General features: G+C 65.6%; 2 protein-coding genes and 3 non-coding genes across 6 annotated transcripts; 3 read left to right on the forward strand and 2 right to left on the reverse strand.

Annotated features, from left to right (window-relative positions):
* The first annotated feature begins 3143 nt into the window (after window positions 1–3143).
* LOC142081522 (U1 spliceosomal RNA) lies at window positions 3144–3307 on the forward strand. The gene has a single exon (XR_012673384.1). It is a non-coding gene; the product is annotated as a U1 spliceosomal RNA (small nuclear RNA).
* A 2136-nt stretch (window positions 3308–5443) lies between these two features.
* Window positions 5444–5607, reverse strand: LOC142081495 (U1 spliceosomal RNA). The gene has a single exon (XR_012673359.1). It is a non-coding gene; the product is annotated as a U1 spliceosomal RNA (small nuclear RNA).
* Window positions 5608–8160: 2553 nt separating this feature from the next.
* Window positions 8161–8324, forward strand: LOC142081496 (U1 spliceosomal RNA). The gene has a single exon (XR_012673360.1). It is a non-coding gene; the product is annotated as a U1 spliceosomal RNA (small nuclear RNA).
* A 571-nt stretch (window positions 8325–8895) lies between these two features.
* On the forward strand, window positions 8896–21490 carry GTF3C2 (general transcription factor IIIC subunit 2). Of its 2 annotated transcripts, none has more exons than XM_075144684.1 (18): window positions 8896–9102; window positions 9648–10029; window positions 10948–11254; window positions 11798–11892; window positions 12246–12323; window positions 12723–12821; window positions 13118–13345; window positions 13601–13712; window positions 13862–13979; window positions 16023–16054; window positions 16288–16417; window positions 17658–17802; window positions 18093–18254; window positions 18746–18833; window positions 19178–19306; window positions 19734–19865; window positions 20587–20694; window positions 20786–21490. In XM_075144684.1, exons 1-18 carry the CDS (start codon window positions 8970–8972, stop codon window positions 20987–20989), a joined length of 2682 nt encoding a protein of 893 aa, XP_075000785.1. In that variant the 5' UTR covers window positions 8896–8969; the 3' UTR covers window positions 20990–21490. The 2 variants fall into 2 exon arrangements, with proteins under 2 accessions (XP_075000785.1, XP_075000784.1); XM_075144683.1 differs by having other exon boundaries at window positions 8904–9102; window positions 20522–20694.
* A 169-nt stretch (window positions 21491–21659) lies between these two features.
* SLC30A3 (solute carrier family 30 member 3) lies at window positions 21660–26571 on the reverse strand. The gene is made up of 8 exons (XM_075144685.1): window positions 26462–26571; window positions 24801–24973; window positions 24572–24718; window positions 24347–24500; window positions 23565–23769; window positions 23305–23410; window positions 22778–22912; window positions 21660–22664 (listed from the first exon to the last, which is right to left on the reverse strand). Exons 1-8 carry the CDS (start codon window positions 26542–26544, stop codon window positions 22519–22521), a joined length of 1149 nt encoding a protein of 382 aa, XP_075000786.1. The 5' UTR covers window positions 26545–26571; the 3' UTR covers window positions 21660–22518.
* Window positions 26572–27683: the final 1112 nt, after the last annotated feature.

Consider the following 27683-nt stretch of genomic DNA (forward strand, 5'->3'; position numbering starts at 1 on the left):
GCAAAGGCCTTGGGAGTCTGGGGAGGTCCCTGCTGGCTGGCAGCTAGCTGACGTTATTCTAGTTGACAAGAAGGGCGTGAGGGAAGACCCAGGAACCTACAGCCCTGTGAGTCTGACCTCAGCACCTGGAAAAATGATGGAGAAGAGCATACTGGGTGCTATTGAAAGGCATCTAAAGAACAATGCAATCATCAGGCACAGTCAACATGGGTTCACAAAGGGAAAGTCCTGTCTAACTAATTTGATATCTTTCTACGATAAGGTCACCTGCCCAGTGGCTGAAGGGAAGGCGGTGGATTTTAGTAAGGTTTTTGATACTGTCCTTCACAGCATCCTTTTGGACAAGTTGTGGGATGACCAGGTTCAGGTGCGCTGGGTGAAGAACTGGCTGGATGGCATGGCTCCAAGGGTTGTAGTGAATAGGGCTACATGTGGCTGGCGACCAGTCACCAGCGGTGTTCCTCAGGGCGCAATCCTAGGGCCAGTGCTGTTCAATATATTTACCTACAATCTGGATGCAAGAGCTGAATGCATCATTAGCGAGTTTGCTGACGATACCAAACTGGGAGGTGACTCTCTCGAGGGACAAGAAGCCTTGCAGAGGATAGATTGGAGCATTGGGCAATCACCAACAACAGGAAATGTAACAAGACCAAATGCCGGATTCTGCACCTGGGACAGAATAATGCTGGGCACAAGTCTAAACTGGGAGAGCAGCCCTGCAGAAAGGGATCTGGGGGTGCTGGTGGGCAGCAGGCTCAACAGGAGCCAGCAGTGTGCCCTGGCAGCCAGGAGGGCAAACCGCACCCTGGGGAGCATCAAACAGCACGATCAGCCAGGCAAGAGAGGGGATTGTCCCGCTCTGTTCAGCCTCACCTGGAGCACTGTGTGCAGTGCTGGGCCCCACCGTTTGAGAAGGATGTGAAGGTCCTCGAATGCGTCCAGAGGAGGACAACCAAGCTGGTGGCAGGGCTGGAAGGCACGTCCATTTGGACCAAAAGGTCCATTTGTGGACACTGACGAGGGGGGTGGCAGCTGAACCGCAGGATTGCTTTGCTCCAGGTGTCTCTTCTGCGCCTATCGCCCAGTTATTTCTCTATTCCCAATGTTAATCTGGGGTGGATGAGAACAATGGAGACCTTTAGTGAAGCCACCGAGCTAATGACCACATCAGTAAGGTGTCAGTGTATCTCAAGACACAGCTGATCATGTGGCCGGCTCGGCCAGGATGGAGTCACCTTTTGGCACAGCAGCCCCAGCGGTGCTGTGCTCCGCCCCGCGCATGGCTGGTGCAGGGCTGGTGATGCCCCGTGCTCTGGCTGCTGCTGAGCGGTGCTGGTACTGCACCAGGGCATCCTCTGCATCCCCGGGCAGCAGCTGGGGCAGGCAAGGAGCTGGAGGGGACCCAGTTCGGACAGCTGACCCCAGGGGTATTGTACCCTGTGTGCCATCCTGCTCAGGGATCATCCCATGTTGACTGTGCCTGATGATTGCATTGTTCTTTAGATGCCTTTCAATAGCACCCAGTATGCTCTTCTCCATCATTTTTCCAGGTGCTGAGGTCAGACTCACAGGGCTGTAGGTTCCTGGGTCTTCCCTCACGCCCTTCTTGTCAACTGGAATAACGTCAGCTAGCTGCCAGCCAGCAGGGACCTCCCCAGACTCCCAAGGCCTTTGCTAGATGATGGAGAGGGGTCCTGCCGTAACATCCGCCAGCTCCTTCAGTACTCTGGGGTGAATCCCCTCAGGCCCCATGGACTTGTGACCATGCAGCTGATACAGCTGGTCCCTGACAATGTCAGTGTCCACAAAAGGAAAGTCACTGTTCCCGCAGCCGTGGTCCCCCAACTCAGGGGAGCGGGCACCCAAGGTCTATCAGTATTATTAAAGACTGAGGCAAGAACCGCATCGAATGCCTCTGCCTTTTCTTCACCCCCGTTTGCTAGGTGTCCATCTTCAACAAGCGTCGGTCCAACGTTTTCCTTAGACCTCCTTTTTGCTATTAACGTATTAGAGAGCCTCTCTTGTCTGACACAGCACTGGCCAGTGTCAACTCCAGCTGAGCTTTGGCCTGTCGTGTTTTCTCCCTACACGTGCGATCCACGGCTCCGTGATCCTCCTGCGAAGCCTGACCTCGCCTCCAGAAATGGTGCCGTGTCTTCTTCCTCCCGAGCTCCCCGAGGAGGTCCCTGGTCAGCCCAGCTGGTCTCCTGCCCCGCGTGCTTGACTTGGGAGACCCTGGGATTGCCGGCTCCTGGGCTTGTAAAGGTGGCTCCTAAAAACTGGCCCGCTCCCACGGCCCCCCGAGCCCTCGCAGGCGGGTTCCCGGGGACACAGCTCAGGGGGTCCCCGAGCAGCTTGAGGTTTGCTCTCCTGAAACCCCGGGGAGCCGCCTGCTGCCCTTTTTCCTCATGACACCGAAAATCGTAAACCCGACCGTTTCGCGGTCCCTGTGGCCAGGACAGCCGCCCCCGTCTCCCCGAGTCCCGCTCTGCGCGCAGAGGGGCCGGGAGGGCACCTTCCCGCCGGCTCCCGGGCCCTTCTCACCAGGCCCCGTGGTCAGCAGAGCCAGCGCCGGCACCGCCAGGCCTGCTCGTCACAGCTGCCGCCGAGGCCGCGGCCGCGGGAGAGGGGTGGGTGCTGCGGTGGCGCCGTTCCAGCCTCCGGCCGCGGTGAGACGAGCCCCGGGGCCCGCGGAGCCCCGGGGCCACGGAGCGGAGCGGCTCCCGGCCCGTGCCGGCTGCCGCGGGCGGGCGCAGGGGAGCGGCACCGGCAGCAGCGCAGCGGGAGCGAAGCCGTTCCGGGCAGGGGATGTCGGTCAATGCGCTGCCCGCCATTTACCGGTCCCGGTGCTGGAGTTGAGCCGAGCCCCCGCCCCCGCCCCGCGCCGACAGGGGCGGGGCCTTGATGGGGCGGGCGGGGCCATGCAGATCGAGCACCGCGAGGAGTCTGCCGGGAGACCCACGCGCCACGACGACGCCGGCCGCGGGCGGGCGCGGGCGCTGCGCGGGCGCTGCGTGGCGGCAGAAAGCGGGGCTTGGGAGTTGCCGTGGTCGCGGGTCGCGCGTGGTCGCGGAGGGCGTGTGTCCGTGCGTTGTGGGTGGGTGCGCGGGTGTGTGGTGTTGCGGGCGCGGGGGTGGGGCATACTTACCTGGCAGGGGAGACACCATGATCAGGCAGGTGGTTTTCCCAGGGCGAGGCTCATCCCCTGCACTCCGGGTGTGCTGACCCCTGCGATTTCCCCAAATGCGGGAAACTCGACTGCATAATTTGTGGTAGTGGGGGACTGCGTTCGCGCTCTCCCCTGGCACGGCGGTCACAAGGACAGAGAGCGCAGGGAGCGGGTCGGGGGCGTGAGCGTGAGCTGCCGCGAGCGGCAGGTGGTTGTGGCCCGAGGCGGCGCGCGCTGCCGTCGCGACACGGGTAATGGCGTCGCTGGTCCCTGTGTGTCACTGCCCCGCGGTGCGGGGTCGTGGCAGCTGTCGTCGAGGCTGTTGCTCCCCTCCCTGTCACCGCACCCCGAAGCTGTCGCTCGGCGGGGCCGCCTGGAGACCCCACCGGTGCAGGCAGAAGCGGGACGCGCTACACGGCGTGGGGACCGGACTGGCCTGCGTGGGGCCTCGGCGGGTTGTTCGGGGCTCTGCCCGGCTGTGCACGTCTGTCCCCGATGGAGGGATCTGCCTGGTCCCTTTCCTGGCTCCTTCGACGCGAGAACGTCAGAAAAGCAAAACCACGAAGGGACAGTTGCCCTGCTTTGCTTCTCTCAGCTCACTGTTACGGCTACCGGGCAGCGTTTGAATGCAGCCGACGCCCAGGTTGTCTCCCTACAAAAAGAATTCGCTCAAGTCCCACTGCACACTCAGGCTGTGATGGAAGACAAGACTCTGGCTTTACATGAAGCTCCATATATTGACCCGGCAGACTGGGATGAAAACAGCAGAAATACTTTGTCCGATTCAGATTTGGACAATGGTGCGTCCAATTCCTCCCTTCCTGAAGTCTGACTGGACTTACAAATCCAACCAGTTGTTAAAATGGAGTATGATGCTAACGGAGGGGTGAAAGGCATCTCTACGTACTCTTTCACCAGCATAGACCTACTCAAACTAAACAAGCACTATCACAGCTCTGTTACTGTGGATTATTTACCTTGGCTTGCAGATATGTTATGTTATGACAGGGCAGATTTCATCCGAGTTTCAGACTCGGGAGCCCAGAGCCTCACTTCAGGGATCTGATGACCAATTCCAGCAGGAGATGTGGACGCTATCTTCTGGGCATTGGTAGCATATGTTCAAAGAGGATGCCCCAAGACGACCAAGGACCCCTGGCCAATCCCGCAGATTTGGGATGAGCACAGCTAGGTTGGTCATCAGCCATGCTTTTGACGTAGACCCCGTGGCACAGGAAGACCTGTGGGGACGTTGTCCCGCTGAGGCCCAGTCACGCCCGCTCAGCCAGGAAGGGTGCTGGTCCCCTCGGAGCCCATCTCATGCCAGAAGGCGCCGGTCTTTCGGGCGCAGCCCCCAGCCCATGTGGGCCCCGCTGCTACAGAAGGAAGTTTCTGCTGCACCCGCTCTGTTGTCTCCCGTCTCCCTGAAGCTGCACGAGCGAGCCCCGCCCTGTCCAGAGAATGAAAAAATCCCTGCAGGTTGTGCAAAAGGTTTCTGACCCAAAGTGCCTTGAAGCACGGAAAGCCTGCCTGGCCCTGGGCACTCCCGAGCAGGCAGTCTCCATTTCGGTAGCAAGGGTTGCAAGGTGCCCAAGCCTCGTGTCGGGAATGGGAGTGTACTTCACTCGCTGCCTTCCCTGCCCTTCCTGATGGTCACAAACTCCTCGGGCATTGCCCCCGTTACACCTGAGCTTTAACATCCTACTCTTCCAATGTCCCTCACAATGTTCCTTTCCCTGAAGGACATGCGCAACCCATTCCTGTTGAGCGCTGGGCGCTCGGTATCTCCCCTACCATCCACAGCGTTGGCCGCGTTGGTTCCCGTTCTGCTCAGCCTGCGGCCGAGGCCGCAGGCAGTGCCTGAGCAGGTGCTGCTGCTGCGATCGGAGGGGTGAAGCGGTGGTGGGCGCTGACACCCTTGACAAAGCCGACCGCAGCCGACAGAAGCAGGTGAACCCGAGGAAACGCCAGCCAAAGCCACAGCTTGGACCACCGGGGCCCGCTGCGGCGGCTTGCTGGTTGCGCGAGCGCTGCTGCGATCCTGCCGCTAACGCTTCGGGCAGGGCTGCAGCGCACCGCGGGGTGCGCCTTCCCCGAGGCCCCACGCGAGGTGTCGCCCGGCCTGGGAAAGCTGTTCCTGCGTGGGGAGGGGCTCGTCCCGTCCGGCCGCGGGCGTGCCCCGGCTCGCGCTAGGGCAGCGACCGCCGGCAGCCTCACTGACGGCCGCGCATGCCCCGCTCCCTGCGCTCTCTGTCCTTGTGACCGCCGTGCCAGGGGAGAGCGCGAACGCAGTCCCCCACTACCACAAATTATGCAGTCGAGTTTCCCGCATTTGGGGAAATCGCAGGGGTCAGCACACCCGGAGTGCAGGGGATGAGCCTCGCCCTGGGAAAACCACCTGCCTGATCATGGTGTCTCCCCTGCCAGGTAAGTATGCCCCACCCCCGCGCCCGCAACACCACACACCCGCGCACCCACCCACAACGCACGGACACACGCCCTCCGCGACCACGCGCGACCCGCGACCACGGCAACTCCCAAGCCCCGCTTTCTGCCGCCACGCAGCGCCCGCGCAGCGCCCGCGCCCGCCCGCGGCCGGCGTCGTCGTGGCGCGTGGGTCTCCCGGCAGACTCCTCGCGGTGCTCGATCTGCATGGCCCCGCCCGCCCCATCAAGGCCCCGCGGCCCCGCCCCTCTGGTCCTCTCCGGCCCGTCCCGGGGCTGCTCTGCCCGGGAACGCTCGGCTCCTGTGCCCGCCCCGCGGGAGCGGAGCCCCGGAGTTGGGGCAAGGACGCGCCGTGCGGGGAGTTGGGCCGGTGCCGGTGCCGGCGGGACCGGCTCCTAGCAGCCGTCGGCCTCCCGCGGCCAGTGGCGGGCAGAGGGCAGCAGGCCCGCGGCCGCACAACGGGGAGCAGAAGCGTCCCCATGGCCTCGTGCAGGTGGCTCTGCAGGGGTGGATGCCCTGGAAGCTCAGGATCCAGCTGCTGGGTACCTGCTATCCCGTCACCTGCTCTTGCTGCTAGACTTTGAAATAATTTACAGCCATTATTCCAAGCCCTTCCACCTCCTCTTCCTCTCCTCTCCTTCTCCTTCTCCTTCTCCTTCTCCTTCTCCTTCTCCTTCTCCTTCTCCTTCTCCTTCTCCTTCTCCTTCTCCTCTTCTTCTCCTCTTCTTCCCCATCCCCTGATGCACTCAGCATCATTTCTCTGGCCTCCGGGCCTCGTTCCAGCCTCTCACATACCAGTTTGCTTCAATGTGATATCAGCTGAACCCTCGCATACACAGCCATGAATGTTAATAAACCCAGCTAGACCTCAGTGCTGTCCCAAGCAGTTTTCTTATCCATCCTCCCATGCCTGGGAGCCTTCCCCACTGGTCAAAAGTTTTTTCTCCAAATATTTCATGCAGTATCTGAAGTTTACATCGAATTTTATGTATGGCCGTTTCTATTCTCTGACCTTGCTCTGCACAGGTACAGCCCGTGCTGTTGTCCCATACACCCCCAGACCACAAGCAGTTGGCACGGACCCAAGAGCCACTCTGGTCTGCAGGTACTGGGGCTTGTGTCACCACAGCCGTGAGGCTGGAACGGTGCCACCCGCAGCGTACACACCCCTCCCACATCAGCAGCCTTGGCAGCAGCTCCTCATGCAGGCAGTGCTCTGTGCAGGGAGGATGGCTCACGCAGGCAGGGAGAGGAGTGTGCGTGGGGCGTTTGCCATTTTGTTTAATTGGTTACGCTTATTCAGCTGGTGGGTGTGTGAAACATGAGTGGGGATGGTTTTGGCTCCAAAGGCACCAGGGATAAAACCCCGAGAGTCCCAGTACCTCCTCACGGCGGGGCGAGGTTTATAAGCGCAAGCAGCAATGCCCAGACACCAGGAGAGGGATCGGAGGGTGGGTTTGTGTTTGCCAAGGGAGTGCGACAGCCCATGGCGTTACCGGCAGAGATCGCTGGAGCTGGTGGGTCTGGGGGTGCTGCAAGTGCTGGTGTTTACCAGCCCCTCGCCTTCCCCAGGGAGAGCGCACGGGCGCTTTTATGGCACCGTGTGCTCATGGGCTGGCTCCTCCGCTGTGCTGCTGTCAGCGCCCAGATCCCCACAGTCCCAGCACTGGGCATTACCGGGCTGCGAACGCTTCTGTCCATAGACCTTGTAGGTGCCATCATGTTGACCCGTATTGGAGTCCAGCACAAACCAGGACCACCGAGTAGGGTCCTGCCCAGATACTGGAGCCCAGCCCAGTGTCTGGGGACCCGGGGTCTCTGCTCCGGCTGAGGGACATGGCTCCTGCTTTCCCCTTTGCAGGTTCAGCCAGCAGCAGAGCTGAGCTCGTGTTCCTGGGACACCCCAGACATCCCCAGACACACACCCACGGACACACACCCCAGACACCCACAGACACCCCCGGACTCCCTGCTGGAAGACACTGTCCCGGGCAGTCACACAGGCTGCCCCAGCCCCGGCCCTGCCCCACGGGTCCCCTCCCACCGCTGGACCCGCAGTGGCCGTGCTCTGCCGGCGCTGCGGCTCCAGCTCGGTCCCGCTCGGCTCTGACAGATCAAGCCCTGCGCCGCACCGGGCGGTGGCGGTCCCGGTCCCGGCCCCGGCCCCGGCCCCGGCCCCGGCCCCGGCCCCGGTGCGGGCGCGCAGGGGACGCGCCGGGGCGCGGTGTCCGAGAGGCGCCGGGCATTTACCGGTCCCGCACGGGGCGTCTCGGGTGGGCGGGACGGGGCCGCGGGGGGCGAGGCCTTGCGGGCGGGGCGGGGCCATGCAGATCGAGCACCGCGAGGAGTCTGCCGGGAGACCCACGCGCAACGACGACGCCGGCCGCGGGCGGGCGCGGGCGCTGCGCGGGCGCTGCGTGGCGGCAGAAAGCGGGGCTTGGGAGTTGCCGTGGTCGCGGGTCGCGCGTGGTCGCGGAGGGCGTGTGTCCGTGCGTTCTGGGTGGGTGCGCGGGTGTGTGGTGTTGCGGGCGCGGGGGTGGGGCATACTTACCTGGCAGGGGAGACACCATGATCAGGCAGGTGGTTTTCCCAGGGCGAGGCTCATCCCCTGCACTCCGGGTGTGCTGACCCCTGCGATTTCCCCAAATGCGGGAAACTCGACTGCATAATTTGTGGTAGTGGGGGACTGCGTTCGCGCTCTCCCCTGGCTAAAGGTGTGCATAAGAACAGAGAACGCGCTGTGGGGGACGACTGCGGGCAGGTGGGTTCTGCCCTAGAGCTGCTCTGGCTCATGGTGCACCGGTGAGGCCCAGAGCTGAATCAGGCACGTGGTCGGGCTAGGACCGGGAGGCCCGGGCCTGGCGCGGAGGGGCCTGCAGTCACCTGACCTGTGGTAGCGAGGAGCGGCGTGTGCTGCCGTCAGGGCACGGGGAATGGCATCACTGCTCAGCGATTGTGCCGTATCATCTCGCATGCCCCGGTTCCGTTCCGTTCTACCCCACGCTGGGCATCCCCTCGATTTGGGGATCCCGCGTTGTCCTGTCCAGACACCTCTTGTTCACGCCTGGACGTATGCGGTTGTGCAGGGAGGGGCCCTCGTGTCTCCATGCGGCCCCGCAGGTCCGGTTCTGTGGGCCCCGGCGGGCCACGGAGCTACTCGCGCCGACGAAACAGCCACGCGACGCTGTCACGTGGTGGGGGAGGGCGTTGGAGTGTTGCGGTAATGACGTAATGCGTGACGCCATCCCCCCGCGCCGCCGCCGCTCTGCGGCTTCCGGATCCGGTTCGGTGCTGGCGGCACGGCCCGGTACAGGGCGGCGGCGGCTCCGGGAGCCCGTCGGGACCCGCCCGGATGGCGTCCAGCGCCGCCCGCGGGCCGCGCTGCCGGGAGCGGAGCCGCCGGGGCCGCTCGGGACGGGGATCGGCGCCCGCCGGCCGCAGCCGGAGCCGCAGCCGGGCGCGGGAGGGCGAGCCCCGAGCGCTCCGTACGTATCGGGGGCGGGCGGCGCCCGGGGCCGCTGCGGGAGGGACCGGGGCGGGCTGGGCGCGGGTCGCTCCCCGGGGCACCCGGCGCCGCGGGGCGCAGAGCTCGGGCTGCACGGGGCAGGCGGAGAGAGGGGCCGGGGTCGGTGTGTGCCCGCGCGGGGCTGGAGGTGCTGCGTGCGCTGCTGTCGCTGCTCCGAGCCTCCGGCTTTGCCACCCCTGGCCTGGAGCTGAGCGAGACCCGCTGCGCCCGTCAGCATGTTCAGGACGCTGCCCGGGCAGAGGTGTCTGAGCCCGTGTCCGTATGGCTGAGTCTGTGTCCGTATGTCCCTCCTGGCCGGGGACCTGGCGCCGGCTCCGTGCTGTTGGGCAGGGAGCTGCTGCTTTGCCAGTGCCCGAGCCCCGCTGTGACCTGGTGCTGCTCCGGCTGCATGGGTAGGGCCGGTGCCCGGCTGGGCAGTGGCAGCCCGGCGCGTCGCTGTGCCGAGGGGTGGTAGGAAAGCCCCGCTGTGTTTTCGTGCTAACTCTGGCTGTTATTTTTGGGTAGGGGAGCTGTCACCGCTTGGAGATCTGGATGCTTTGGGCCACACTGAGGAGGGAGTAGAACCTACCAAGTCCCAGAATACAGCTGTCCGAAACCAAAAACCAAAAAGTAGTCCTGGTGACCCCAATGGCCAAGCCCCTGTGGAGACTGAGGCTCATGGCGAGCCCTCGAGGACTTCAGAGAACGGGTCTGTGCTGCCCCCGAAGGCACCTGGGAAGCGCGGGCGGAAACCCAAGACAGAGATGCTGCTGCTGAAACTGTCTCAGGACCTGGAGTGCCCGACCCCGGAGCCCATCTGTGTACAGAAGATGCTGGGGAGCAGCGAGACGGCGCAAGGCCTGGAGACCCCCCCTGGCGGGCGCCCCAAGAGGCGAGCAGCCAAAGTGTAAGCAGGGGCAACAGATTGGGGGGTCTGGGGGTGAGTGCCCCAGGGAGATTGGAAAGACAGGCAAACGCGGCTCTTGGAGTGGTTGATTGAGACCTCTGCCTTGCCTGAAGGACTTTGTCCCACATCAGTGGGTCAAACTGGTTCCCCATGGAACAATCTTTTTCCCACTTTAGGAAAATGTGTTTGGATCCAGGAGCAGGGGGATGTGGGGAACAGCAGGGGCTGTAGGTGAGCTCGCGTGCAGCAGGTCTTTGACGGCAGTGGGCTCTCTGCAGTGGGGAAGAGGTTTCCTTGGCTCCTGAGAAAGCCAGGCAGAGGCTTGTCTGGGGGGGAGCAGAACAAGCTGTACGAGCCACACACTGCTTAAAGGGGAGTCCTGGGGGGAGCCTGTGTGCTCTGGGGCCTCTGAAGGCAGCTGAGGCAGTGCCTGTGCTCTCAGAGTGCCTGCGCAAGCCCTGGGCTTGCAGGGGCAGAGCTGGCAGGGTTGCAGTGCCCTGGTCCCCTCGCTCCGCTGCGCAGAGGGAGGATACAGCGCCTGCAGTGAGGTGCCTGGTGTGGGAGCTCCCTTTGCTGAGGGCACTCGCAGGAAGATCTCTGGGTTTTCCGCTTTCTGGCTGGCAAAAGGCCATGCACTGCTCTGCCTGCTGGGTGTGTTCCTCTGCCTGCTGATGGAGACCTGGGAAGACTGATGTTCCCTGGGGAGGGGCAGGGGATGCTGGCTGTCCAAGTGGCTGGCCTGAAGGCTGGCAGCGCATCCACACGGGCTCTGCCACAGCCTGGCTGGGCAGGACTGGAGCAAATTGCTCGCCCAGACCACGAGCTGGAGGGGTGCATCCGCCTGGTCCTGGAGGGAGGGCTGGCTGGTCCCTGTGCGGTCCCTCTGCTCACCTCCGGGCAATGCCTTTGGTGTCCCAGGGCTTTGCTGTACCTGCAGGAGCTGGCAGAGGAGCTGACATCAGTGTACCAGCCTCCGGCTCCCACTGAGGGTGCCCAGGAGCCAGAGCCAGAGCTTGAGCATATCCAGAAGAAGCGTCGGAGCCGGCGGAGGAAGGAGGAGGAAACAGATAGTGATGATCCTGCGCGAGATGCTGATTTTGTGCCCTCGAAGGAGGTGTTGCTGCAAGCGGAGGAGGAGGAGGGGAGCGACGCACCACTCAGTGAGGTGTCAGAGCCAGAGCTGGAGTCGCTCCGAGGACACGGTGGGAAGACGTCATCTGCAGGGGTAAGGGCAGGGTCTCTTCCTTCGCCATTTCTTACCTTTGACCCAGCATGAACAACACAAAGTGTCTGAGCTGTCATGTGGTATCCGGCTGTTTGGGGCAGGACAGCCCTGAAGCAGGACTCAGTCAGGGATGGCACAGCACCCGTCAGCCGTGAATCTGGGCCTGAGCTCTTTGGGCTTAACTGCAGGTAGAGGCAGCTCCGAGCGAAGGTGGATGGGGACAGGGTGACAGGTACTCCTGGGAGAGGATGCGGGGGTCTTGGGCTCCTGCTGAAGCTGATGGGAGGTAAAGGCAGGGTCCTGGAGGCTGTCCTGTAGTTCGTGGAAGTCCCCAGAATAGGACTTTGTGTCTTTAGCCTAGTGTGACACGGTCTTGGTGACTGCTGCTGTGGCTGGGGGAGAGCTCTGTGCTTGTGGGCTGCATTAGTGCCGTTTAGGACAGGTGGGTCCCCCCAGGGGCTTGTTGGAACATTTAGGCAGGCAGAGGCAGCCCGGGCCGGGCCCTTTGGCCAGGTCCTGCTCTGAGTCTGCTCTTGTGCCCAGAGATCCAAGCCCCAGTGCCGAGGCCTCGCTCCCAACGGCTTCCACAACTCCATCATGGCCCCAGTGGAGAAGTGCTCCAGCCTCACCTGCAGCCTGTGAGTTGGGGCTTGAGGGGGTGCTGGGGGGTGTGGGATAGACTACGGGGAGCGGTGGCTGTTGGTGCCCTGGGTACCATCGCTATCACAGGCACGAGGAGAAAGAAGCGTGTGCCTTTGGGAACATCAGCATTCTGCTGGCGGCTGCTGGGGACGGGGCCCCATCAGCTGCAGGAAACACCGTGGGTGGCAGAGAGGCTGGGCCAAGCGGGCGGTGTGGGGAAGGGCAGGGGCTGAGAGCTCTCGGTGTGGAGCTGCCCATGCCACAGGCAGGGTGCAGGGAGGGGGCTGCCTGTGCCGCGGGCAGGGCCAGGAAACGGGACTGTCGCTGACATCTGGCGCATCCACTGCAGGCGGGATCAGAAGTACTCGCAGTGGGAGTTTCCCGACTGGATCCCTTTGGCACACAAGTGGACGTGTCTCTCTGAAAGGTATTGTCGGAGCAGCGTAGGAAGGGAGGGACACACGGTGCAGGTGCTGCCTGTGCTCAGGCTGTATGATGGGGCAGGTCTCGGCAATGTTTGGAGTGAGCTGGAGTGGGGAGAGTGGGTGGCCCCAGCCATCAGGGCTGGGGGAGAACTAGGGCATGGTGGGTGCTCCCTCTGGCGGGATCAGGCCCCAGTAGAAAGGATGGGGCTTTCTTGGTGTGGGCTTTGGGGTGTCATGGATTTGGCCGTGGAGTCTTAATAGTTCTCAGGGTGGCCTGCAGCAGGGCACGCTGGGCTGTGCGGAGGCTGGGGTGGGTGCTGTGGCATGGTGCTGTGTCGAGGGGTGACTGGGTGAGGGGCAGGGGTCAGGAGGCATCCTCTCACCTTCTTCTGCCTCCCCAGCGAAGCTGCCCCATACCTGCCAGCAGAGGAGAAGTCTCCCTTCTTCTCCATCCAGCGGGAGGGCATCGAAGACGACGGTGTCTTGTACAGGGTAAACAGGTCTGTGATGGGCTGCCCCGAGGCACTGCTGGGGTGATGGGTGTCATGCCTGGGACAGGCGGTAACCTCCAGGGCTGTGGCGCCAGTGGGTCTGAGGGCCAGGTGGCTGCCCCGGGGCAGCAGGAGTGGCTGTGGGCTGAGCAGCGAGCCCATGCAGCGTGTCCTGGAGTCCCACCACCCCCCGGCCCATGCCAGGGCTCTGTGCCAGCTGGGCACTGCCCTGCCCGGCCCGTGCACTCCCACCCTGCAGCGGAACTGCTCTTGCCCCGTGCCCTTACCCGCCTCCCCGCTGGCAGGTTCAACTCCCTGCAGCCCCATGAGGAGCGCCTGGACGTGTCCTTCTTTGTGGGTGGCCCTGTGTGGGCAATGGAGTGGTGCCCATCCCCGGAGGGCTCTGCGGCCTCTCAGTACGTGGCTCTCTACTGCCACGGGAGCATGGAGGAGACACACAGCGTGGCTGGGCTCCACGGGGGCCCTGCGCTCCTGCAGCTCTGGGGCCTGGGCACGCTGCAGCAGGAGCAGGGGTGAGTGGCCTGGCCTGGGGACCCCCTCCTCGGGGAAGGGGCTGGGGGCTGCCCGGCTCCCAGGGATGGGGCAGGGCCTGTACCTCTTGTCCCTCCATGGCTTGAGTGGGTGGTGGGGTTCATCCTCTCCCAGAGCCACCAGCCACAGCCTGAACCCCACGGGGGCTGTGCTGGTAGCCAGCTTCGCTGCTGGTGTATACTGGAACTGCTGGGCACCAGCTGACACCTTTTTCATGGCTCAACCCGTGCCTGCAGCTCTGCCGACAAAGCCGGGCTGGCCTACGCCATCGCTGCCGATCACGGCTGCGTCTGGGACATGAAGTTCTGCCCCAGCGGTGCCTGGGAGCTGCCTACCACTGCCAGGAAGGTGGGTGTGCTGCCGGAAGGGCCACCCAGGCCCTGGGGGCCACCTTTGGTTTCGCCCAGGGCTCCTAAGTCCGTGCCCTCACTAAAGCCTCGCCTTTCCGGGCGGGGGACGGTTAGACCCTGGGACTGAGCCCGTGTGTCGTTCCGCAGCACCCGCAGATGAGCCGGCTGGGCCTCCTGGCTGTGGCCTTCTCGGACGGCAAGGTGGTGCTGTACTCCCTCCCGCACCCCGGGGCCCTGCAGCGCTCCAAGAGAACCCAGGTAAAAGGTAGGAAGAGCCGCGTCGCTGGGCAGGGGCGTCCCTGGCCCTCGTCCCACCGTGCCCCTCTGCCCGTGCGGGAGGGAGCCTGCTGTGCCGAGGGGGCTGGGCAGGGGCATGGCAGTGGGGCAGGCCCCGCTCGGCAGATGCAGTGGGCTGTGTCCAGCAGGGCAGTGAGCCCTGGCACGCCTCCAGCCTTGAGACCTGCTGCTGCCCCTGCCACTGCCGCCCCTGGGCTGGCTTCTGGCACAGGGAGGCACAGCAGGGGAGGGGAGTGAGGCTGCTTTTTGATGTCAGAGGATGTCGAAGCACTGCTGACCCGGAGGTGAGCTTGGTCCCTGGGGGACACTGCAGCAGCCTGGCCGGGGCAGCCCGGCCTGGAGCTGGACACACTGGGAGGGCACTCTCAGCGGTGTTGCTGTGACTGGAGCGGGGTTGTGGGGCGAGGCATAGCTGTGGTAGTGTGTTCGCGAGCCTTTCCCCACCTCCTTGCTTGCTGCTGGGAGCATGTCCTATTGTGGCAGAGCTGCTTATCCCAGGCTGGCTCGAGCTGTTTGTCATAGCAGGGATCTGGGGCTCTGAGCGCTTGGTTGGCTCGAGCTAATGGTGCTTGTAATAGTCTCATCTGCTGGGCGCCGAGCGAGATTGATGACCTGCGCGTGCTGCTCGTAGTTGCTCAGCCGTGGCTGACAGCCCACACGTCCATGGCTGACAACTGGAAATTGGTTCCCTGCGCCCAAGCGTGGCTGCCGACCCCCATCAGCACGTTGTGCTGCCGCCTGCTCCGGCCCCGCACCAGCCGCTGGCGCTGCCTTTCCCGCCCCCCTCTCGGAGTGCTGGCTCCGGGTGGTTTGCACTGGCTGCCGCAGCCCCCACGTGGGAAGCTTGCGGCAGGCGTGGATCTTTCCACAGCCTGCAAAGCTCCTGCGGACAGGCTGGGTCCTGTCACGTAGCCTCAGCCTGGCTGCGGCTGCACGTACTGTCCTTGTGCCTCGCAGCCGGGCTGGGGGTGCTGGTTTGCAGCTGCAGGATCTGTGCCAGACTGTGGCACACTGGGGCCTGGCCAGGAGCTCCCAGGTCGGTGTGGCTGTGCTGGCTTTCCTTGGGGCTCCAGGTACCTGCACCCAGTGTTTTCGCCTGACAGAGCCTGGGGCTGCTTTCTGCACCATGCTGTGGCTGTCGTGGAGGTGCCAGAGATGTATGGCCCCTCTGTATCGCTGCACGACACCGCCTCTGCCTGCGGCTGCCGTGCTCTGGGGTGCAGACGTGCTTGTCTGGGGCTCGCTGTGCCTGAGGACAGCCCTGTGCTGGGGAATAGGGGGGCCCTTCTGGCCTGAGAGGTGCGGGATCGGAGCCCCACAGCACTGGTGTCGTGTGTCGCTGGCAGGGGAGATTCTCTGGCGGACAAAGCTGGTGCGTGGGGGGTCCTGCGGGCACCTCGTCCTGAGCTGTTTGGGCGCAAGGGGTCTCTGCACAGTCACTGCCCTCCCCAGGAGTGGCTGCCTGGGCTGCTCCAGCCCCCGTCACCGGCTGCCCTGGCCAGCTTGGCCGCGTTTTCCAGGCGGAGCAGTCTGTCCCGCACAGCTGTTCCTTTCCTCCTTGGGGCAGTCACAGTCTAGTCTGGCTCCTGTGGGTCACCGGGTCCCCTTGAGTTAGATGAGGACGTCTTCCATCAAGGCAGGCAGCTGGTTGTGGTGGGGTAAAGATCACTGGGGTGGGGGAATGTCAGCCCTGCCCCTTGTCTGCCTGCAGCGCCTTTCGGGGTGCTGCTTCCTCCAATGCAGGCAGGTCTGGCTCTTGGAGGTCCTTCCGCTGCGTGCTCATGGATTTGCTGCTCTGTGTGCTCTGTTTTCTGCTGCTGGGTGTGCTCGCCTGCCGTTTGTCGGCTGCAGTGGGGATGCCAGTCTGGATGGGTGGCAGGACAGGGACTGGGAGCCCTGGCCAGGGCTGCGGAGAGCAGTGAGCCAGGCTCTGGACTGCTGAGCAGCTCCTGCTGCAGGGAGCTTCTAGGAGAGCTGGTGCCTGTCCTGACCCTCTTCTGCTCTCTTCTAGATGGGTCCTTCCACAAGCACGTTATCTGCAAGGTCGGTGTCCTCTACTACTGTGGTCCCCCATTGAGGCTGGCACCCAGCAAGCCTTCTGGCTGGTGCAAGTGGGAGAGCTGGGGAGGGAGTCAGCACGCCTGCAGACCTTGCCGGCACTGGGTGTTTGGGGTGGCAGAGCAGAGCCATGCTCCCAAACCTGGGTGTCCCTGGCTCTTGGGACGTGGATGGCACCAGCATGGGGCTGCGACTGATGTCTGTCCTTTGGCCTCCAGGTGCAGTGTATTGCCACGCTGCAGGTGGGCTCTATCCAGGCAGGGAATGCATCTGAGTGCGGCCAGTGCTTTAGCCTCTCCTGGATGCCATCCAAGCCCCATCATCACGTTGCAGGTGGTTTTTATGACGGTGAGTCCCCCTCCTGCACAAGAGGGCCCTGCATCCCACAGCAGAGCCTTCGGGCAGCAGACCTCACCCTGCAGCAGGCAGAGACACACACGGAGCTTTGTGCTCCTTCAGCCTTGGCCTGGATCAGGGAATGGGGGAGCCTGAGGATGAGGTACGGGGGTAGCATTGGGGTGAGCAGCAGCAAGTGGCAGGCACCGTGCAGGAACCTCTCTGCCCGTCCCTGGGACAGGGGGAAGGCTTATTGTGGGCTGGCCATAGGCACCCTTACATACCTGTTGGCGCCAGGACATGGCTCTGGCTTAATCCACATCTGTCTGACTTGCCTGGATGCAATTTTGTGTCTGGCTTCAGGCGATCTGCAGCTCTGTGCTGCGCTGCCAGGGCCTGCTGTACCCGAGCCATCCTGTTGTAGAATCATAGAATCATTAAGGTTGGAAAAGACCTCTAAGATCATCAAGTCCAACTATCAACCCAACACCACCATGCCCACTAAACCATGTCCCTAAGCACCACATCTACACATCTTTTAAGTACCTCCAGGGATGGTGACTCCACTACTTCCCTGGGCAGCCTGTTCCAAGGCCTGACCACTCTTTCAGTAAAGAATTTTTTCCTAATGTCCAATCTAAACCTCCCTTGGCGCAACTTGAGGCCATTTCCTCTTGTCCTAACGCTGTTACTTGGGAGAAGAGACCAACCCCCACCTCGCTACAACCTCCTTTCAGGTAGTTGTAGAGGACGATAACAACCCCAGTTCCCTCAGCCGCTCCTCATCAGACTTGTGCTCCAGGCCCTTCACCAGCTTCATTGCCCTCCTCTGGACACGCTCCAGCACCTCCATGTCCTTCTTGTCGTGAGGGGCCCAAAACTGAACACAGTATTCGAGGTGCGGCCTCACCAGTGCCCAGTACAGGGGCACGATCACCTCCCTGCTCCTGCTGGCCACACTATTTCTGATACAGGCCAGGATGCCGTTGGCCTTCTTGGCCACCTGGGCACACTGCCGGCTCATGTTCAGCCTGCTCTAAGCTGTCCTGCTCTAAGCCCCAGCCCTGGCTCCAGCCCTGGCTTGGCTGCTGTGCCTCGCAGCTCCTGCAGCTCCCACCTGTGCTGCACCCGTCCCCCAGCCCCGCGCTGCCTCGGATCCCACGCTGCAGTGCTGGGCATCCTCTGCAGCACTGGCACAGTTGCAGGGCAGCTGCTGGGGCAGCTCCTCACAGGCACGGGTCTCATCCCACAGGCACTGTGGCCATCTGGAACCTGCTCACCAAGTCCCTGCTGCAGTGTGTGCGCCAGTCCGATGGCTCCCTCAAGCTCTACCCTTTCCGGTGCTTTCTAGCCCATGACCACGCAGTCCGGAGCATCGAGTGGTGCAAGGCCGACAGGTGAGGGCAGGGGAGGTGGTGCTGATGTGGGTGCTGCCTGGGAGAGCGGGCTCGCTCCTGCAGATCAGGCTCGTTTGCCAGGATGGGCTTAAGAGTACTCGGTCCTGACAGCACTTGGCCCTCTGAGGCATCAACGAGGTTGGGTTGGGCTTTCCGGGTTGAGGGGGCATTGAGCCACCGCCTGTGGGAGCAGCGCTGTGCTGCGGGACCAGGGCCACCTCATCCCTGCAGCAGGGACGGGGCATGGCTCTGCGCTGGGGTCTCAGTGCTGCCTTTCTCCTGGTTCTCAGCAACTTCCTGGTCACGGCAGGGAGCGACCGTAAGATCAAGTTCTGGGACCTGCGGCGGCTCTATGAGCCCATCAACAGCATCAAGCGGTTCCTCAGCACTGAGGTGGCCTGGCTGCTGCCCTACAATGGGGTCACCGTGGCCCAGGACAACTGCTACGCCTCGTGAGTGGTGGGACCGTTGCGGTGCCCGCTTTTTGCCCGGGGGCCAGCCGTGCTGCTGGGGTCTGGTCTTACTCCCCAGGGACCCTCTCTCGTCTCTCCCTCCTGGGAGCGTCCGGTTGTGCCGTGGCGAGGGTAGGCTCTGCTCGTGCTGCGTCACGTCACAGCTGTGCAGTGTTGACATCCCCCTTGGCCACATCATCCTGGGGCACAAGCAAGGTGGGCAAGGGGAAGGATGAGGCCCTTGCACTGGGCTGGGCAGCCCCAGGCTGGCGCAAGTTGGCAGAAGGGTTCTGGGGTCTTGGTGTGTTCTCAGCCTCTGGGAGCTGCCCTGAGCCACCTTGTGATGCTGTGACATGTTGCTAGAGCGAGGACAGTCCCCCTCCATCCGCCTGAGTCCCGGGGTCTTTGGGGAGGCGGGCTGCTGCCTGGCTCTCGCAGTCTCGGGGTGGCAGCGCAGAGCTCCGTCCTCATCTGTTCCCTTCCTGTTGCAGTTACGGTCTCTGTGGGATCCACTACATTGATGCCGGGTACTTGGGCTTCAAGGCTTATTTTGTGGCCCCTCGCAAGGGGACCGTGTGGGTAAGAGGCTGGTACAGGGCAGTCCTGGGGGCCATGTCAGAGGGGTGGGCACCTGCCCCAAACCCAGTGCCAGCTGGGTCCCACAGCTTGCAGGTGGGGTGACACCGCCCGGCCATGTGAGGTCCTGGCTCTTGGGGTCATCCTCTGCCCCTTGTCGAGGGACCGTGGCAGCCACGTGAGGTGGTGTCCCCCCCTGTGTCCAAGCTGGTTGTGCTTCTGAGCCCGTCCCTCCCCGGGGTGTGGAGGGTAGTGCCCAGGGGTTGGTGTTTGTGGTGCTGCAGCCTGGCTGGGGGTGGTGGGGAGCCCGTTGGGACCCTGCGCCCTAGCAACGTCTGTTCCTGCAGAGCATATCTGGCTCGGACTGGCTGAACACGGTGGCTGCAGGAGACATCACCGGCGAGCTGGTGGCTGCGGTGCTGCCCGACCTAGCCGTCAACCCCCTCAACGTCAAGCGGTCCTCGGACCGCAGATTTGTAAGAGGCCATTGTGCACAGCAGGGCCTGTCCGTGACACGTCTGGGGCTGGGCGGGGTGGGGGTTGTTCTCCTGGTCCCAGGAGGAGCGTCCTGAGCCAGCCTCAGGGCCTCTGCTGCCCCACAAACGCGTGCGCGTGTGTGTGTGCATGTCATGCGTGTGTGTGTTGTGCCCTTCCCGCCGGGGCAGGGGCTGCGTGGTGGGGATGAGACCTTCGGGGTTAGGCTCATGCGTGGGGCAGGCCTGGCCCTGTTTGTCCCCCGCCCTTATGGCAGCACCTCCTTCCTCTCCCCTGCCCCAGACCTGCTGTGCTGCAGGGCAGGGCAGGGCTCCTGTGGTCCCCAGCCCCGCTCAGCCCCTGGTGGTGCCTGTCTGCGGAGGAGCAGATGGACCCCCCACCCTGCCCTCAGCCCCATCTCGCCCACAGCCGGTCTACAAAGCCGATCTGCTGCCCTGCAGCCCTGCCGGGTCGGAGGGCAGCGAGCAGGCGCTGCTGAAGACCAGGCTCTATAGCGAGATGGTGACCAAGAGCTACATCCGATTCCGGGACACGGACCTGGTAGGAGAGGGCAGGGGGCAGGCCCGGGGCTGGGTGGTCCTGACCATGAGAGGGACCCGTGGGTGCGGGGCTGGGGCCTGCGGGATTGTGGCTGGACAATGGGAGCAGCAGGGCGAGGAGACGCTGCTCAGACGTGGCAACCCCTCACCTCCGGCAAAGCCCGGGCTGGCTGCCCCGAGAGCATGGGGATGGGCTGCCCTGCCGCCTGGCCTCCGTGAAACCGGGGCCTGGCTGCCTTGCTGGCCTGGACTGGGGTCCACCAGGCAGGGAGCCCCTGGTTGCCTGGTCGCAGGGCGGTGGTGGGCAGGGCTGCGGGCATCAGCCCCGGGCAGAGCAGCGCTCTCGGTGTCCTGGCTGTGGCAGCATCTGGAGTGCCCCGCCCTGGGAGGGAGCCTGGGGGGTCACAGCCTTCCTGGGCCCCTGGTCCCCGGTGTGCCGGGCCCCCTAGAGAGAGGGAGCAAGTCTGGGTCAGAGCTGTTGGAGAGCACCGGCGAGGTGGGATGGAGTCTGCCATGCTCCAGCCGCCCTCCTTAGGCCCTCCCTAGGGTCTGGCTCTTGCTGCCCTTTGCCGTGGCTGTTTGACGGGTGACCCTGAGGGCGACATGTGTCCCCTGGCCAAGCAGCACCTGCCCATGCTGTGGTCCTGGTGCTGCCAGGACTGCTGTGCGTGCAGTGCTCCTGCTCAGGGCATGCTGCCCATCACGGTGCCGCCGCTTCACAGCGCAGCTTCAAGAACTTCCCCAGCCGGGAGCCCATGCGCAGGATGCACACGCAGGAGGTGAAGGCAGAGCTGAGCCTCGACCGCCTGCAGCTGGAGTCCTTGCACAAGGTGAGAGGGCTGTGCAGGAGGCCGCCGCTGCTGCAGGGTGCTGGGGTCCCGGTGCCTCGGCCCCCTCCCTCCTGACCCCCTTCTCCTGCAGGTGCGCTTCAGCCCCAACCTGGACTCGCACGGCTGGCTGGTGTCGGGCGGGCAGGCGGGCATCGTGCGGGCACACTGCCTGGCGGGGCTGGCCTCCGTGGGCTGCCAGCTGCTCCCGGAGTGCCGTGCCCGCTTCAGCTCCCTCTATGGGGACAAGCCCGGCAGCCCCAGCCCCACCGAGCACTCCCCGCTGCCGGCAGAGTAGCACGGTGGATCCCTCGTGCTGCCACCACACGTGCTCGCCCTGGGCCAGAGCTCGGGCCGGGGTGTGCTGTCCGGGGGGGCTGTGTGCCCCTTCTCGGTGCTTCTTACCCTCTGGGCCCCCGCCTTGGGGAAGGGATGGCAGCTCCTGGCCGTCACCTGGAATGCTCAGGACACTTGTCCTCGTGCCCTGGGCCCAGAAGGATCCTCTTGCGCTGTTTGGTCTGAGCTGATGTGGGAAGGGCAGTGGGACCGGTGCGTGTCCCTGGGTTGAGCTGTGGGTCTTGGGGCCTGATGCTGGGGAAGCACCCGTAGGCCCCCACCTGTGTGAGGCTGTGCTTGCTCTTGCCTCCTGCCCCGGTCCCTGGCTGAGCCCCCGTGCAGGTGCAGGCAGGGGTGCTGGGGCCAGTCTTGTCCTGGACAGGGCGGACGGGGCCAGGAGCTCTGAAGTCGCTCACATTGAGCCTGTGTTCAACTGTGCAGTAAATGTGGTTTGTTTTGTAAAGGCTGTTTGTGGTGCTGGCATGGGGCCCCCGCAGCAGGCACCTGTGCCTGGGGCGGCCATGTCTGTGGCGCTGCCCTGGGGCCCAGCCCTGGCCGCACTCTGCCCCTCACGGGGGGCCAGGGCTGCCCCCTTCCCCAGTCCCCCCTTGGCTGCCTGCGCCGCCGCTGCTGCTGCTCTCCAACAAGTTTATTGGTGGCTGCGGGCTCTGCCACTGCCCGCTGGACTCCTTGCACAAAGAGATGGACAGATGGACACTCCACAGGTGCAACAGACACGGACTCACAATGGTGGGAATGGATCAGGCCAAGGCATGCCAGGATCTGGCCCTGGCCTGGGCCGGGTGGCAGGGAGCAAGGCCAGGGAAGCTGGCGCTCGGGGCTGAGCTCTGGGCTCTGGCTGCCCTGTCTCCCTGCACCCTGGTGGATGCAGCAGCAGCAGCTTCCCCGGCCCCCTCTGCAGCCCAGGTAGCAGCAAGCCCACGGCCATGGGGGCAGTGGGGCAGCCCCAGCGGCCGTGGGGGCACAGGAGCGTCCGGGGCCAAGGCCGGGTCTGGGCTCCCCCTCGGGGACGTCCCCTCTCTTCCCTGGGCCCTTCAGCAGCTGCAGCGGCTCCCTCCTGTCCCCTCTCCTGCAGGGGACAACAGGGCTCCATGGGGGGACGAGCTGTGGGGCAGGATCCCCCTCCTCCTTTGGGGCTGGTCCCAGCATGCCTGAGGCTGTGGCAGGCCTGGTCCCGTCCCGTGTGTGTCGTCCCCCCACCCCCGCCGGCAGAGCTGGGAGTGGAGGTTCCCAGGGGAGCTCCTGTGCTGCGGGGGTCAGGCTGCGTGTGTTCCCCCGGGGCCCGCACACTCGGGGGCACTGTCCCACTCCGGGGCTGCGCAGCAGCAGGGCGGGTGCAGCACAGGGACAGGAGCCCAAGCACTGCCCCCGCTCCCATGCTGCACTCCCTGCTCCAGGGGCAGCTCCCGCTCGCCTGCAGGGTGGAGGGCCAAGGCCAGGCCTGACCCAGCTCTGCAGTGGGAGAGGGTCTCAGGCGCGGGGGTCCTGGCAGTGCTGGCAGGCTGCCATCTCCTCCCGGTAACGCTCCACCTGCACCGTGCACGAGGCAAAGCCAAACTTGCTCCGCAGCTGGGTGGTGGCTTCCCACAACACTGTCTCAGGGTCAGCGCTGGCGTCTGGGGACGGCAGGGCAGGGCAGCTCAGCCCCGGGGCGTGGGCAGGCAGCAGGTCCCCCCGGCCATGCCCTGGGGGCTGTGTGAGCTGGCTGGGCCATGCATGGGGCACTCACCGACAGCCACGTGCACCGACACGGCGTGGTGGCTTAGCGTCAGGGCCCAGAGGTGCAGGTCGTGGGCGCCTTTCACCCCGCTCACCCCCAGCAGCACCTCCTTCACCGCGTCGAAGTCGAGGCCCCGCGGCATCCCTGCCAGCAACACCTGGTCACGGAGGGGCCAGCCCCAGCCCACGGCCCCCGATGGGGTCAGGACTTGTGGTGGGAACAGCCAGAGGTGGGGGCTTCCCCAGGCTGTGACCAGGTTGGGGACGGTGGCTCCAGGGTGAGGCAGCCTCTCACCATGGGGCTGTTTGCCTGGGGTGGAGAGGATGGGCTGGGGGGACTCAGGGGGGCAAGGGAAGGACAGAGGGGTGGGCTGGGTTGTGCCTGGGTGGGGAGCAAAGGTTGCGAGGGGGTGAGCTGCCATGTGGGGAAGGGGCTGCGGCAGCTGCGGCCCCGAGGAACTCCTGTGCCCCGCCAGCGCCCTGCGCCCCACCAGCCCCTGTGCCCGTGGTCCCACACCCTCCTCACCCACCGCTCACCTTCCATGAGGACTCTGAAGACGTCCCTGAGGATGGTGAAGGTGGAGCCAAGAACGAAGACAGAGAAGAGGAGGGTGCTGATGGGGTCTGCGATCTTGCACTGGGGCTGCAGAGAGCAGGGTCTGTGTGAGGCTGGGGGGGGCAGAGCCGAGCTGGGCACCCTGGTTTGTGGGTGCCAGGGCCCCAGTGCCCCGTGGCACGCTGCATGGGGCTGAGGGAGTTGTTCCCACTGGCAGCGGAGGGCAGTCCAGCCCAGGCACCTTGAAGTAGATGATGGTGGCAGCCACAAGGACGCCGACGCTCTGCAGCAGGTCACCCACCACATGGACGAAGGCTGCACGGACGCTGGTGCTGCCAGGCAGGGGGGCATGGCTGCGCAGGCAGCCCCCAGTGCTCTCCAGCTGCTCGTAGCCCCCTGCGCCGTGGCCGTGGCTAGCGGGGGACTGGTGCAGGATGTAGGCCATGCTGGGGAGAGCAGGGCTGGCTCAGCGCTGTGCCGGGCAGGGTGCAGGGGCCTTGCTGGCCCTGCCTGGACCTGCACACAGGCAACAGTGCCCAGGCATCGCAGGCAAAGGGGGCACGGGCAGGCACACCCGGGCCCCAGGAGGGTGGGGCAGCGTGTGGCAGAGTCCCACTGTGGGGCAGGGCTGGAGGCACAGCAGGGACGAGGCAGCCGCAGCACTGCAGGGAGGCGCGTGGGGCCAGGGCAGGGATTCAGGATTGGGGCACGTGCCAGGGCTCAGGCTGGACATGTGGTCAGGTCTGAGGGGGGTGCTGCTTGGGGGCGGGCACGGGATGTGGGGACGGAGGATGTATGTACACGGGCTGGAAGCCGGGGGTGTATGAGGGATAGGGAATAGGGGGAGGCAGCGCTTGCGGACACAAGGCTGGTGCACAGGGACAGAAGGTGACCTGGGGGCCAGGGCTGGGGGTCTTGGGGTAGCAGGGGCACATGTGGGGCAGGGGTGTGGGAGGGGAGGCCAGGGCTCAGGCTGGGGTATGCAGGGGGACACGGGTGCGCACAGCCCTGTGTGGGACATACACCACATTGACGCCGACGGCGCTGGCAGATGTAGCCAGCATGGCTTGCGCCTCAATCTCGTAGTCGTTGCTGACGATGCGGGCGGCCGCCAGGTAGACGAGGGCCCCGGTCACAACCCAGATGGAGAGGACAGAGGCCAGCGCGCCCAGCGTCTCTGCAGGACAGGAGCTGTCAGCACCCACCCTGGCTGTGGGGCTCCTGTGGAGCCATGCCCCCCTGGCTCACCCGAGCGGTGCCAGCCAAAGCTCATGGTCTTGGTGGGCGGGCGGGTGGAGACCCACAGGGAGAAGAGGCTGACGGACATGCTGCCCACATCCGTCAGCAGGTGGGCTGCATCGGTCATGATGGCCAGGCTGTGCGCCAGGTACCCGCCTGTGGGTGAAGAGCAGCTGGCACCTTGTGCCCCAGCAGCCCCCTGTCCCTGTCCCCATCCCCATTCCCATCCCACCATTACCTATCACTTCCCCGACCATGAAGACGCAGCAGACGGTGCAGGCGACGCTCAGCTGCCGACGGGCCTGGAGCCTCCCCCGTCCAGGGCTGGGGGCATGGGGGCTGCAGCGGCAGCGGGGAGCCAGAGCTGGGGAGGCTGGCGGTGCCAGGGGGTCCTGGGAGCCTGCAAACAAACTGGGGGCGGGGGTCACTGCCAGCCGCACCGGCTCTCAGTGCCCCTGCCCGGCACCCCCGGGGCTCCCGGTAGCCACAGTCCGGCCCAGCTGCTGGGGCTCCCATTGGCCGGGCCACTGCAGAGCACCGGGTGCACGGATCGGCCCTCCCGGCCCCGGCCCTGTCCCGCCACCGGCCCGGCCCGTGCGAGACCGGCGGGGGTGCTCAGGTGCTCGGGCCGGTCCCGGGGGGCCACGCCGTGTGCCTGCCCGAGCCCCGCCGCAGCCGGTAACAAAGCCGGCGGCTGCGGCCTCCGCGGGCTGCGCCCCCGCCCAGGCCCGCTGGCAGGTCTGCTGTCGCACCGGCCCCTGCGGCCGGGCCGCCGGCGGGGCACCGGGAAGGTACGGGGGAGCCGGGCCCGTGGCGGCCGAGCGCCCTCGTCGGGACGGGCAGCCGCGGGGCCGCCGGCGGCGGCGGGAGGCGGCGCGGGGTTCCCGGCGGGGCCGGGGCGATGCTCGGGGGACGGTCCGGCCCCGGCTCCGCATGGCCGGAGCTGCCCGCCTCACCCCGGCTGTACGGCGGGGCCAAGGGGAGCCCGGGCGGGGCCGGGGCCGGTAGCGGCGCGGGAACGGGAGCGGATGCCTGCGACGGAGGTGCCGGGGCCGGTGGGACGGAGGTGTCGCATCTGGGGCCGGGCTGCTGGACGGGGCGGGGGACGTGAGGCGTGGGAAGCGGGGCGGCGGAGGCGGGGGGCGGGCGGGGAGCTGGTGCCGGGGCTCAGGGCGCTGATGCGTGGAGCAGCAGCGCGGGAGAGGGGATGGACAGTGTGCCGGTGCGGGGAGGTGACGGATGGACGGTACCGGTGCGGGTGGGTGACGTTTGGGCGCCGGTACCAGCCGGACGGACGCCCGAGGGGGGAGCGGGGCTGGCGCACGGGTGGGGGTGCTGGTTCCGCTTGGATGGAGGTGCCGGTACCAGGGAGTGGATGGGTGCTGGTGTCAGGGGGTGAGGGTGCCGGTGTGGGCTGAAAGGAGGTGCCGGGGCATGGACGGTCAGGGCTGGCTCGGGGTCTGCGGAGGTGCTGGTGTCCGTGTCAGATGGAGGAAGGCGCGGGGGCTGGGGGGGGGGTTATGGACGTGCCGGGAGGGTGCCGGTGTCGGGGGGTGGGAGTCGTGGGAGCTGGGCAGTGCTGGACGTGCCGGGGGCTTGCGGGTCCCGGGGGGTGGGAACTGGCGCTGCCGGGGGGTGCCGGGGGTGCGGGTGCCGGGGGTGCGGGCGCCGGGGAGGCCGGGGAAGCCGGGGGCGCCGGGGGGTGGTGGAGATGGCGGGGTGATGGGGGAGGCAGTGCCGGCAGCGCGGGTGCGGGGGTATCGAGGGTTGCGGATGCAGGGCATGCTGGGCGGTGCCAGGGGGTGCCGGGGGTACTGAGAGGTGCTGCTAGCAGGAGGTGCCGGGGGTGCCAAGAGTGATGGAGGCACCGGGGCGATGGGGTGCCGGTGCCGGCGGTACCTCTTGAGGCGCAGGCTGCCGTCGGCGGGGCCGCCCCGCGGGCTGACCAGGCGGGCGCTCTCGGTGCCGGTCGGGGACTCCATGCCGCGGGCGCGCAGCACCGCGGACACCCGCCGCCGGGACCGCCGCGGCCCCGCCCCCTGCCGCGCCCCCGCCTCCTGCCTCACCCCCGCCTCCTGCCGCGGCCCCGCCTCCTGCCGCCGCGGCCCCGCCCACACAGACCCACAGGCCAGAGGGAGAGTGGCGCCGGGGCTCAGGCCACGCCCCCGACGCCTGCCCCCGCCCCTCTCCCAGGCCACGTGCAGGACAGAGCCCGGGGGCGGGCGGGGCCGGGCTGGGCCGGGCCGCGAGGAGCCGGCACCCCCCGGGCTCCCCGGCCCTGCCCCGGAGGAGCGCCGGCAGCGCGGGGCAGAGGGGTCCCACTCGGCGGGCACCGGGGGGGGCGGCCGGGGAGGGCCCAGCCCGCGGTTCCGCTGACACACCAGCCAAGGGCACCGGGGGGTGCGGGGGGGTGACCCCGCGGTCCAGCCGAGACTGCGTGGGGCTGCAAGACGCTGCACCGGAGCCGCTCGGCTCCACGGAAGATGCCGGGCAGCAGCACCCACCCTGCCGGGAGTGCCGGGGCTGTGCCGGGAGCCAGGGCAACGTGGGGTGCTCTGGTTAACTTGTACAGGGGAGGTGATGGGGTGGGGTGGGGGCTGATCGGGTATGGGGGGGCGGTCCTGGTGCGAAGGGCTGCTCAGTGTAGGAGAACTGCTTGGATAAGGGGAGGCTGTTCGGGTACAGGGGGACTGCTTGGGTATGTGGGAACTGCTTGTGTAACGGGGGCTGCTTTCATATGGGGGGCTGTTTGGGTACGGGGGCACTGCTCAGATATGGGAAGGACAGTTTAGGTACAGGGGGTCTGCCTCACCTGTGTGCCTGGGACAGCGATGGGACAACTAATCCTGGGAACCATTTCTAAGCACGTGAAGGACAAGGAAGTCATCAGAAGTCAGCATGGCTTTACCAAGGAGAGGTGTGCCTGGCCAACCCAATCACCTTCTGTAATGAGGCGACGGGCCTGGCAGACAAGGGGAGCGCCGTCTACCCAAACTTCAGCAAGGCTTTTGACGCTGTGTCCCATAAGATCCTCCTAGAGAAGCTGTTGAAGCGTGGGCTGGGTGAGCAGACAGTGAGCTGCATTGAAAACTGGCTGCATGGCCAGGCCCAGAGGGTGGTG

Source organism: Calonectris borealis, chromosome 3, assembly GCF_964195595.1.
Source record: "Calonectris borealis chromosome 3, bCalBor7.hap1.2, whole genome shotgun sequence".
Classification (NCBI taxonomy): Eukaryota; Metazoa; Chordata; class Aves; order Procellariiformes; family Procellariidae; genus Calonectris; species Calonectris borealis.

Coding starts and splice junctions, on each gene's coding strand:
- GTF3C2 (XM_075144684.1), top strand. CDS start 8,970: ATGGCGTCCAGCGCCGCCCGCGGGCCGCGCTGCCGGGAGCGGAGCCGC. Junction 11,893..12,245: donor TCCAGCCTCACCTGCAGCCT/GTGAGTTGGGGC, acceptor CATCCACTGCAG/GCGGGATCAGAAGTACTCGC. Junction 13,346..13,600: donor ACGCTGCAGCAGGAGCAGGG/GTGAGTGGCCTG, acceptor CCGTGCCTGCAG/CTCTGCCGACAAAGCCGGGC.
- SLC30A3 (XM_075144685.1), bottom strand. CDS start 26,544: ATGGAGTCCCCGACCGGCACCGAGAGCGCCCGCCTGGTCAGCCCGCGG. Junction 24,501..24,571: donor CTTTGGCTGGCACCGCTCGG/GTGAGCCAGGGG, acceptor CCTGTCCTGCAG/AGACGCTGGGCGCGCTGGCC. Junction 22,665..22,777: donor GTCGGTGCACGTGGCTGTCG/GTGAGTGCCCCA, acceptor TGCCGTCCCCAG/ACGCCAGCGCTGACCCTGAG.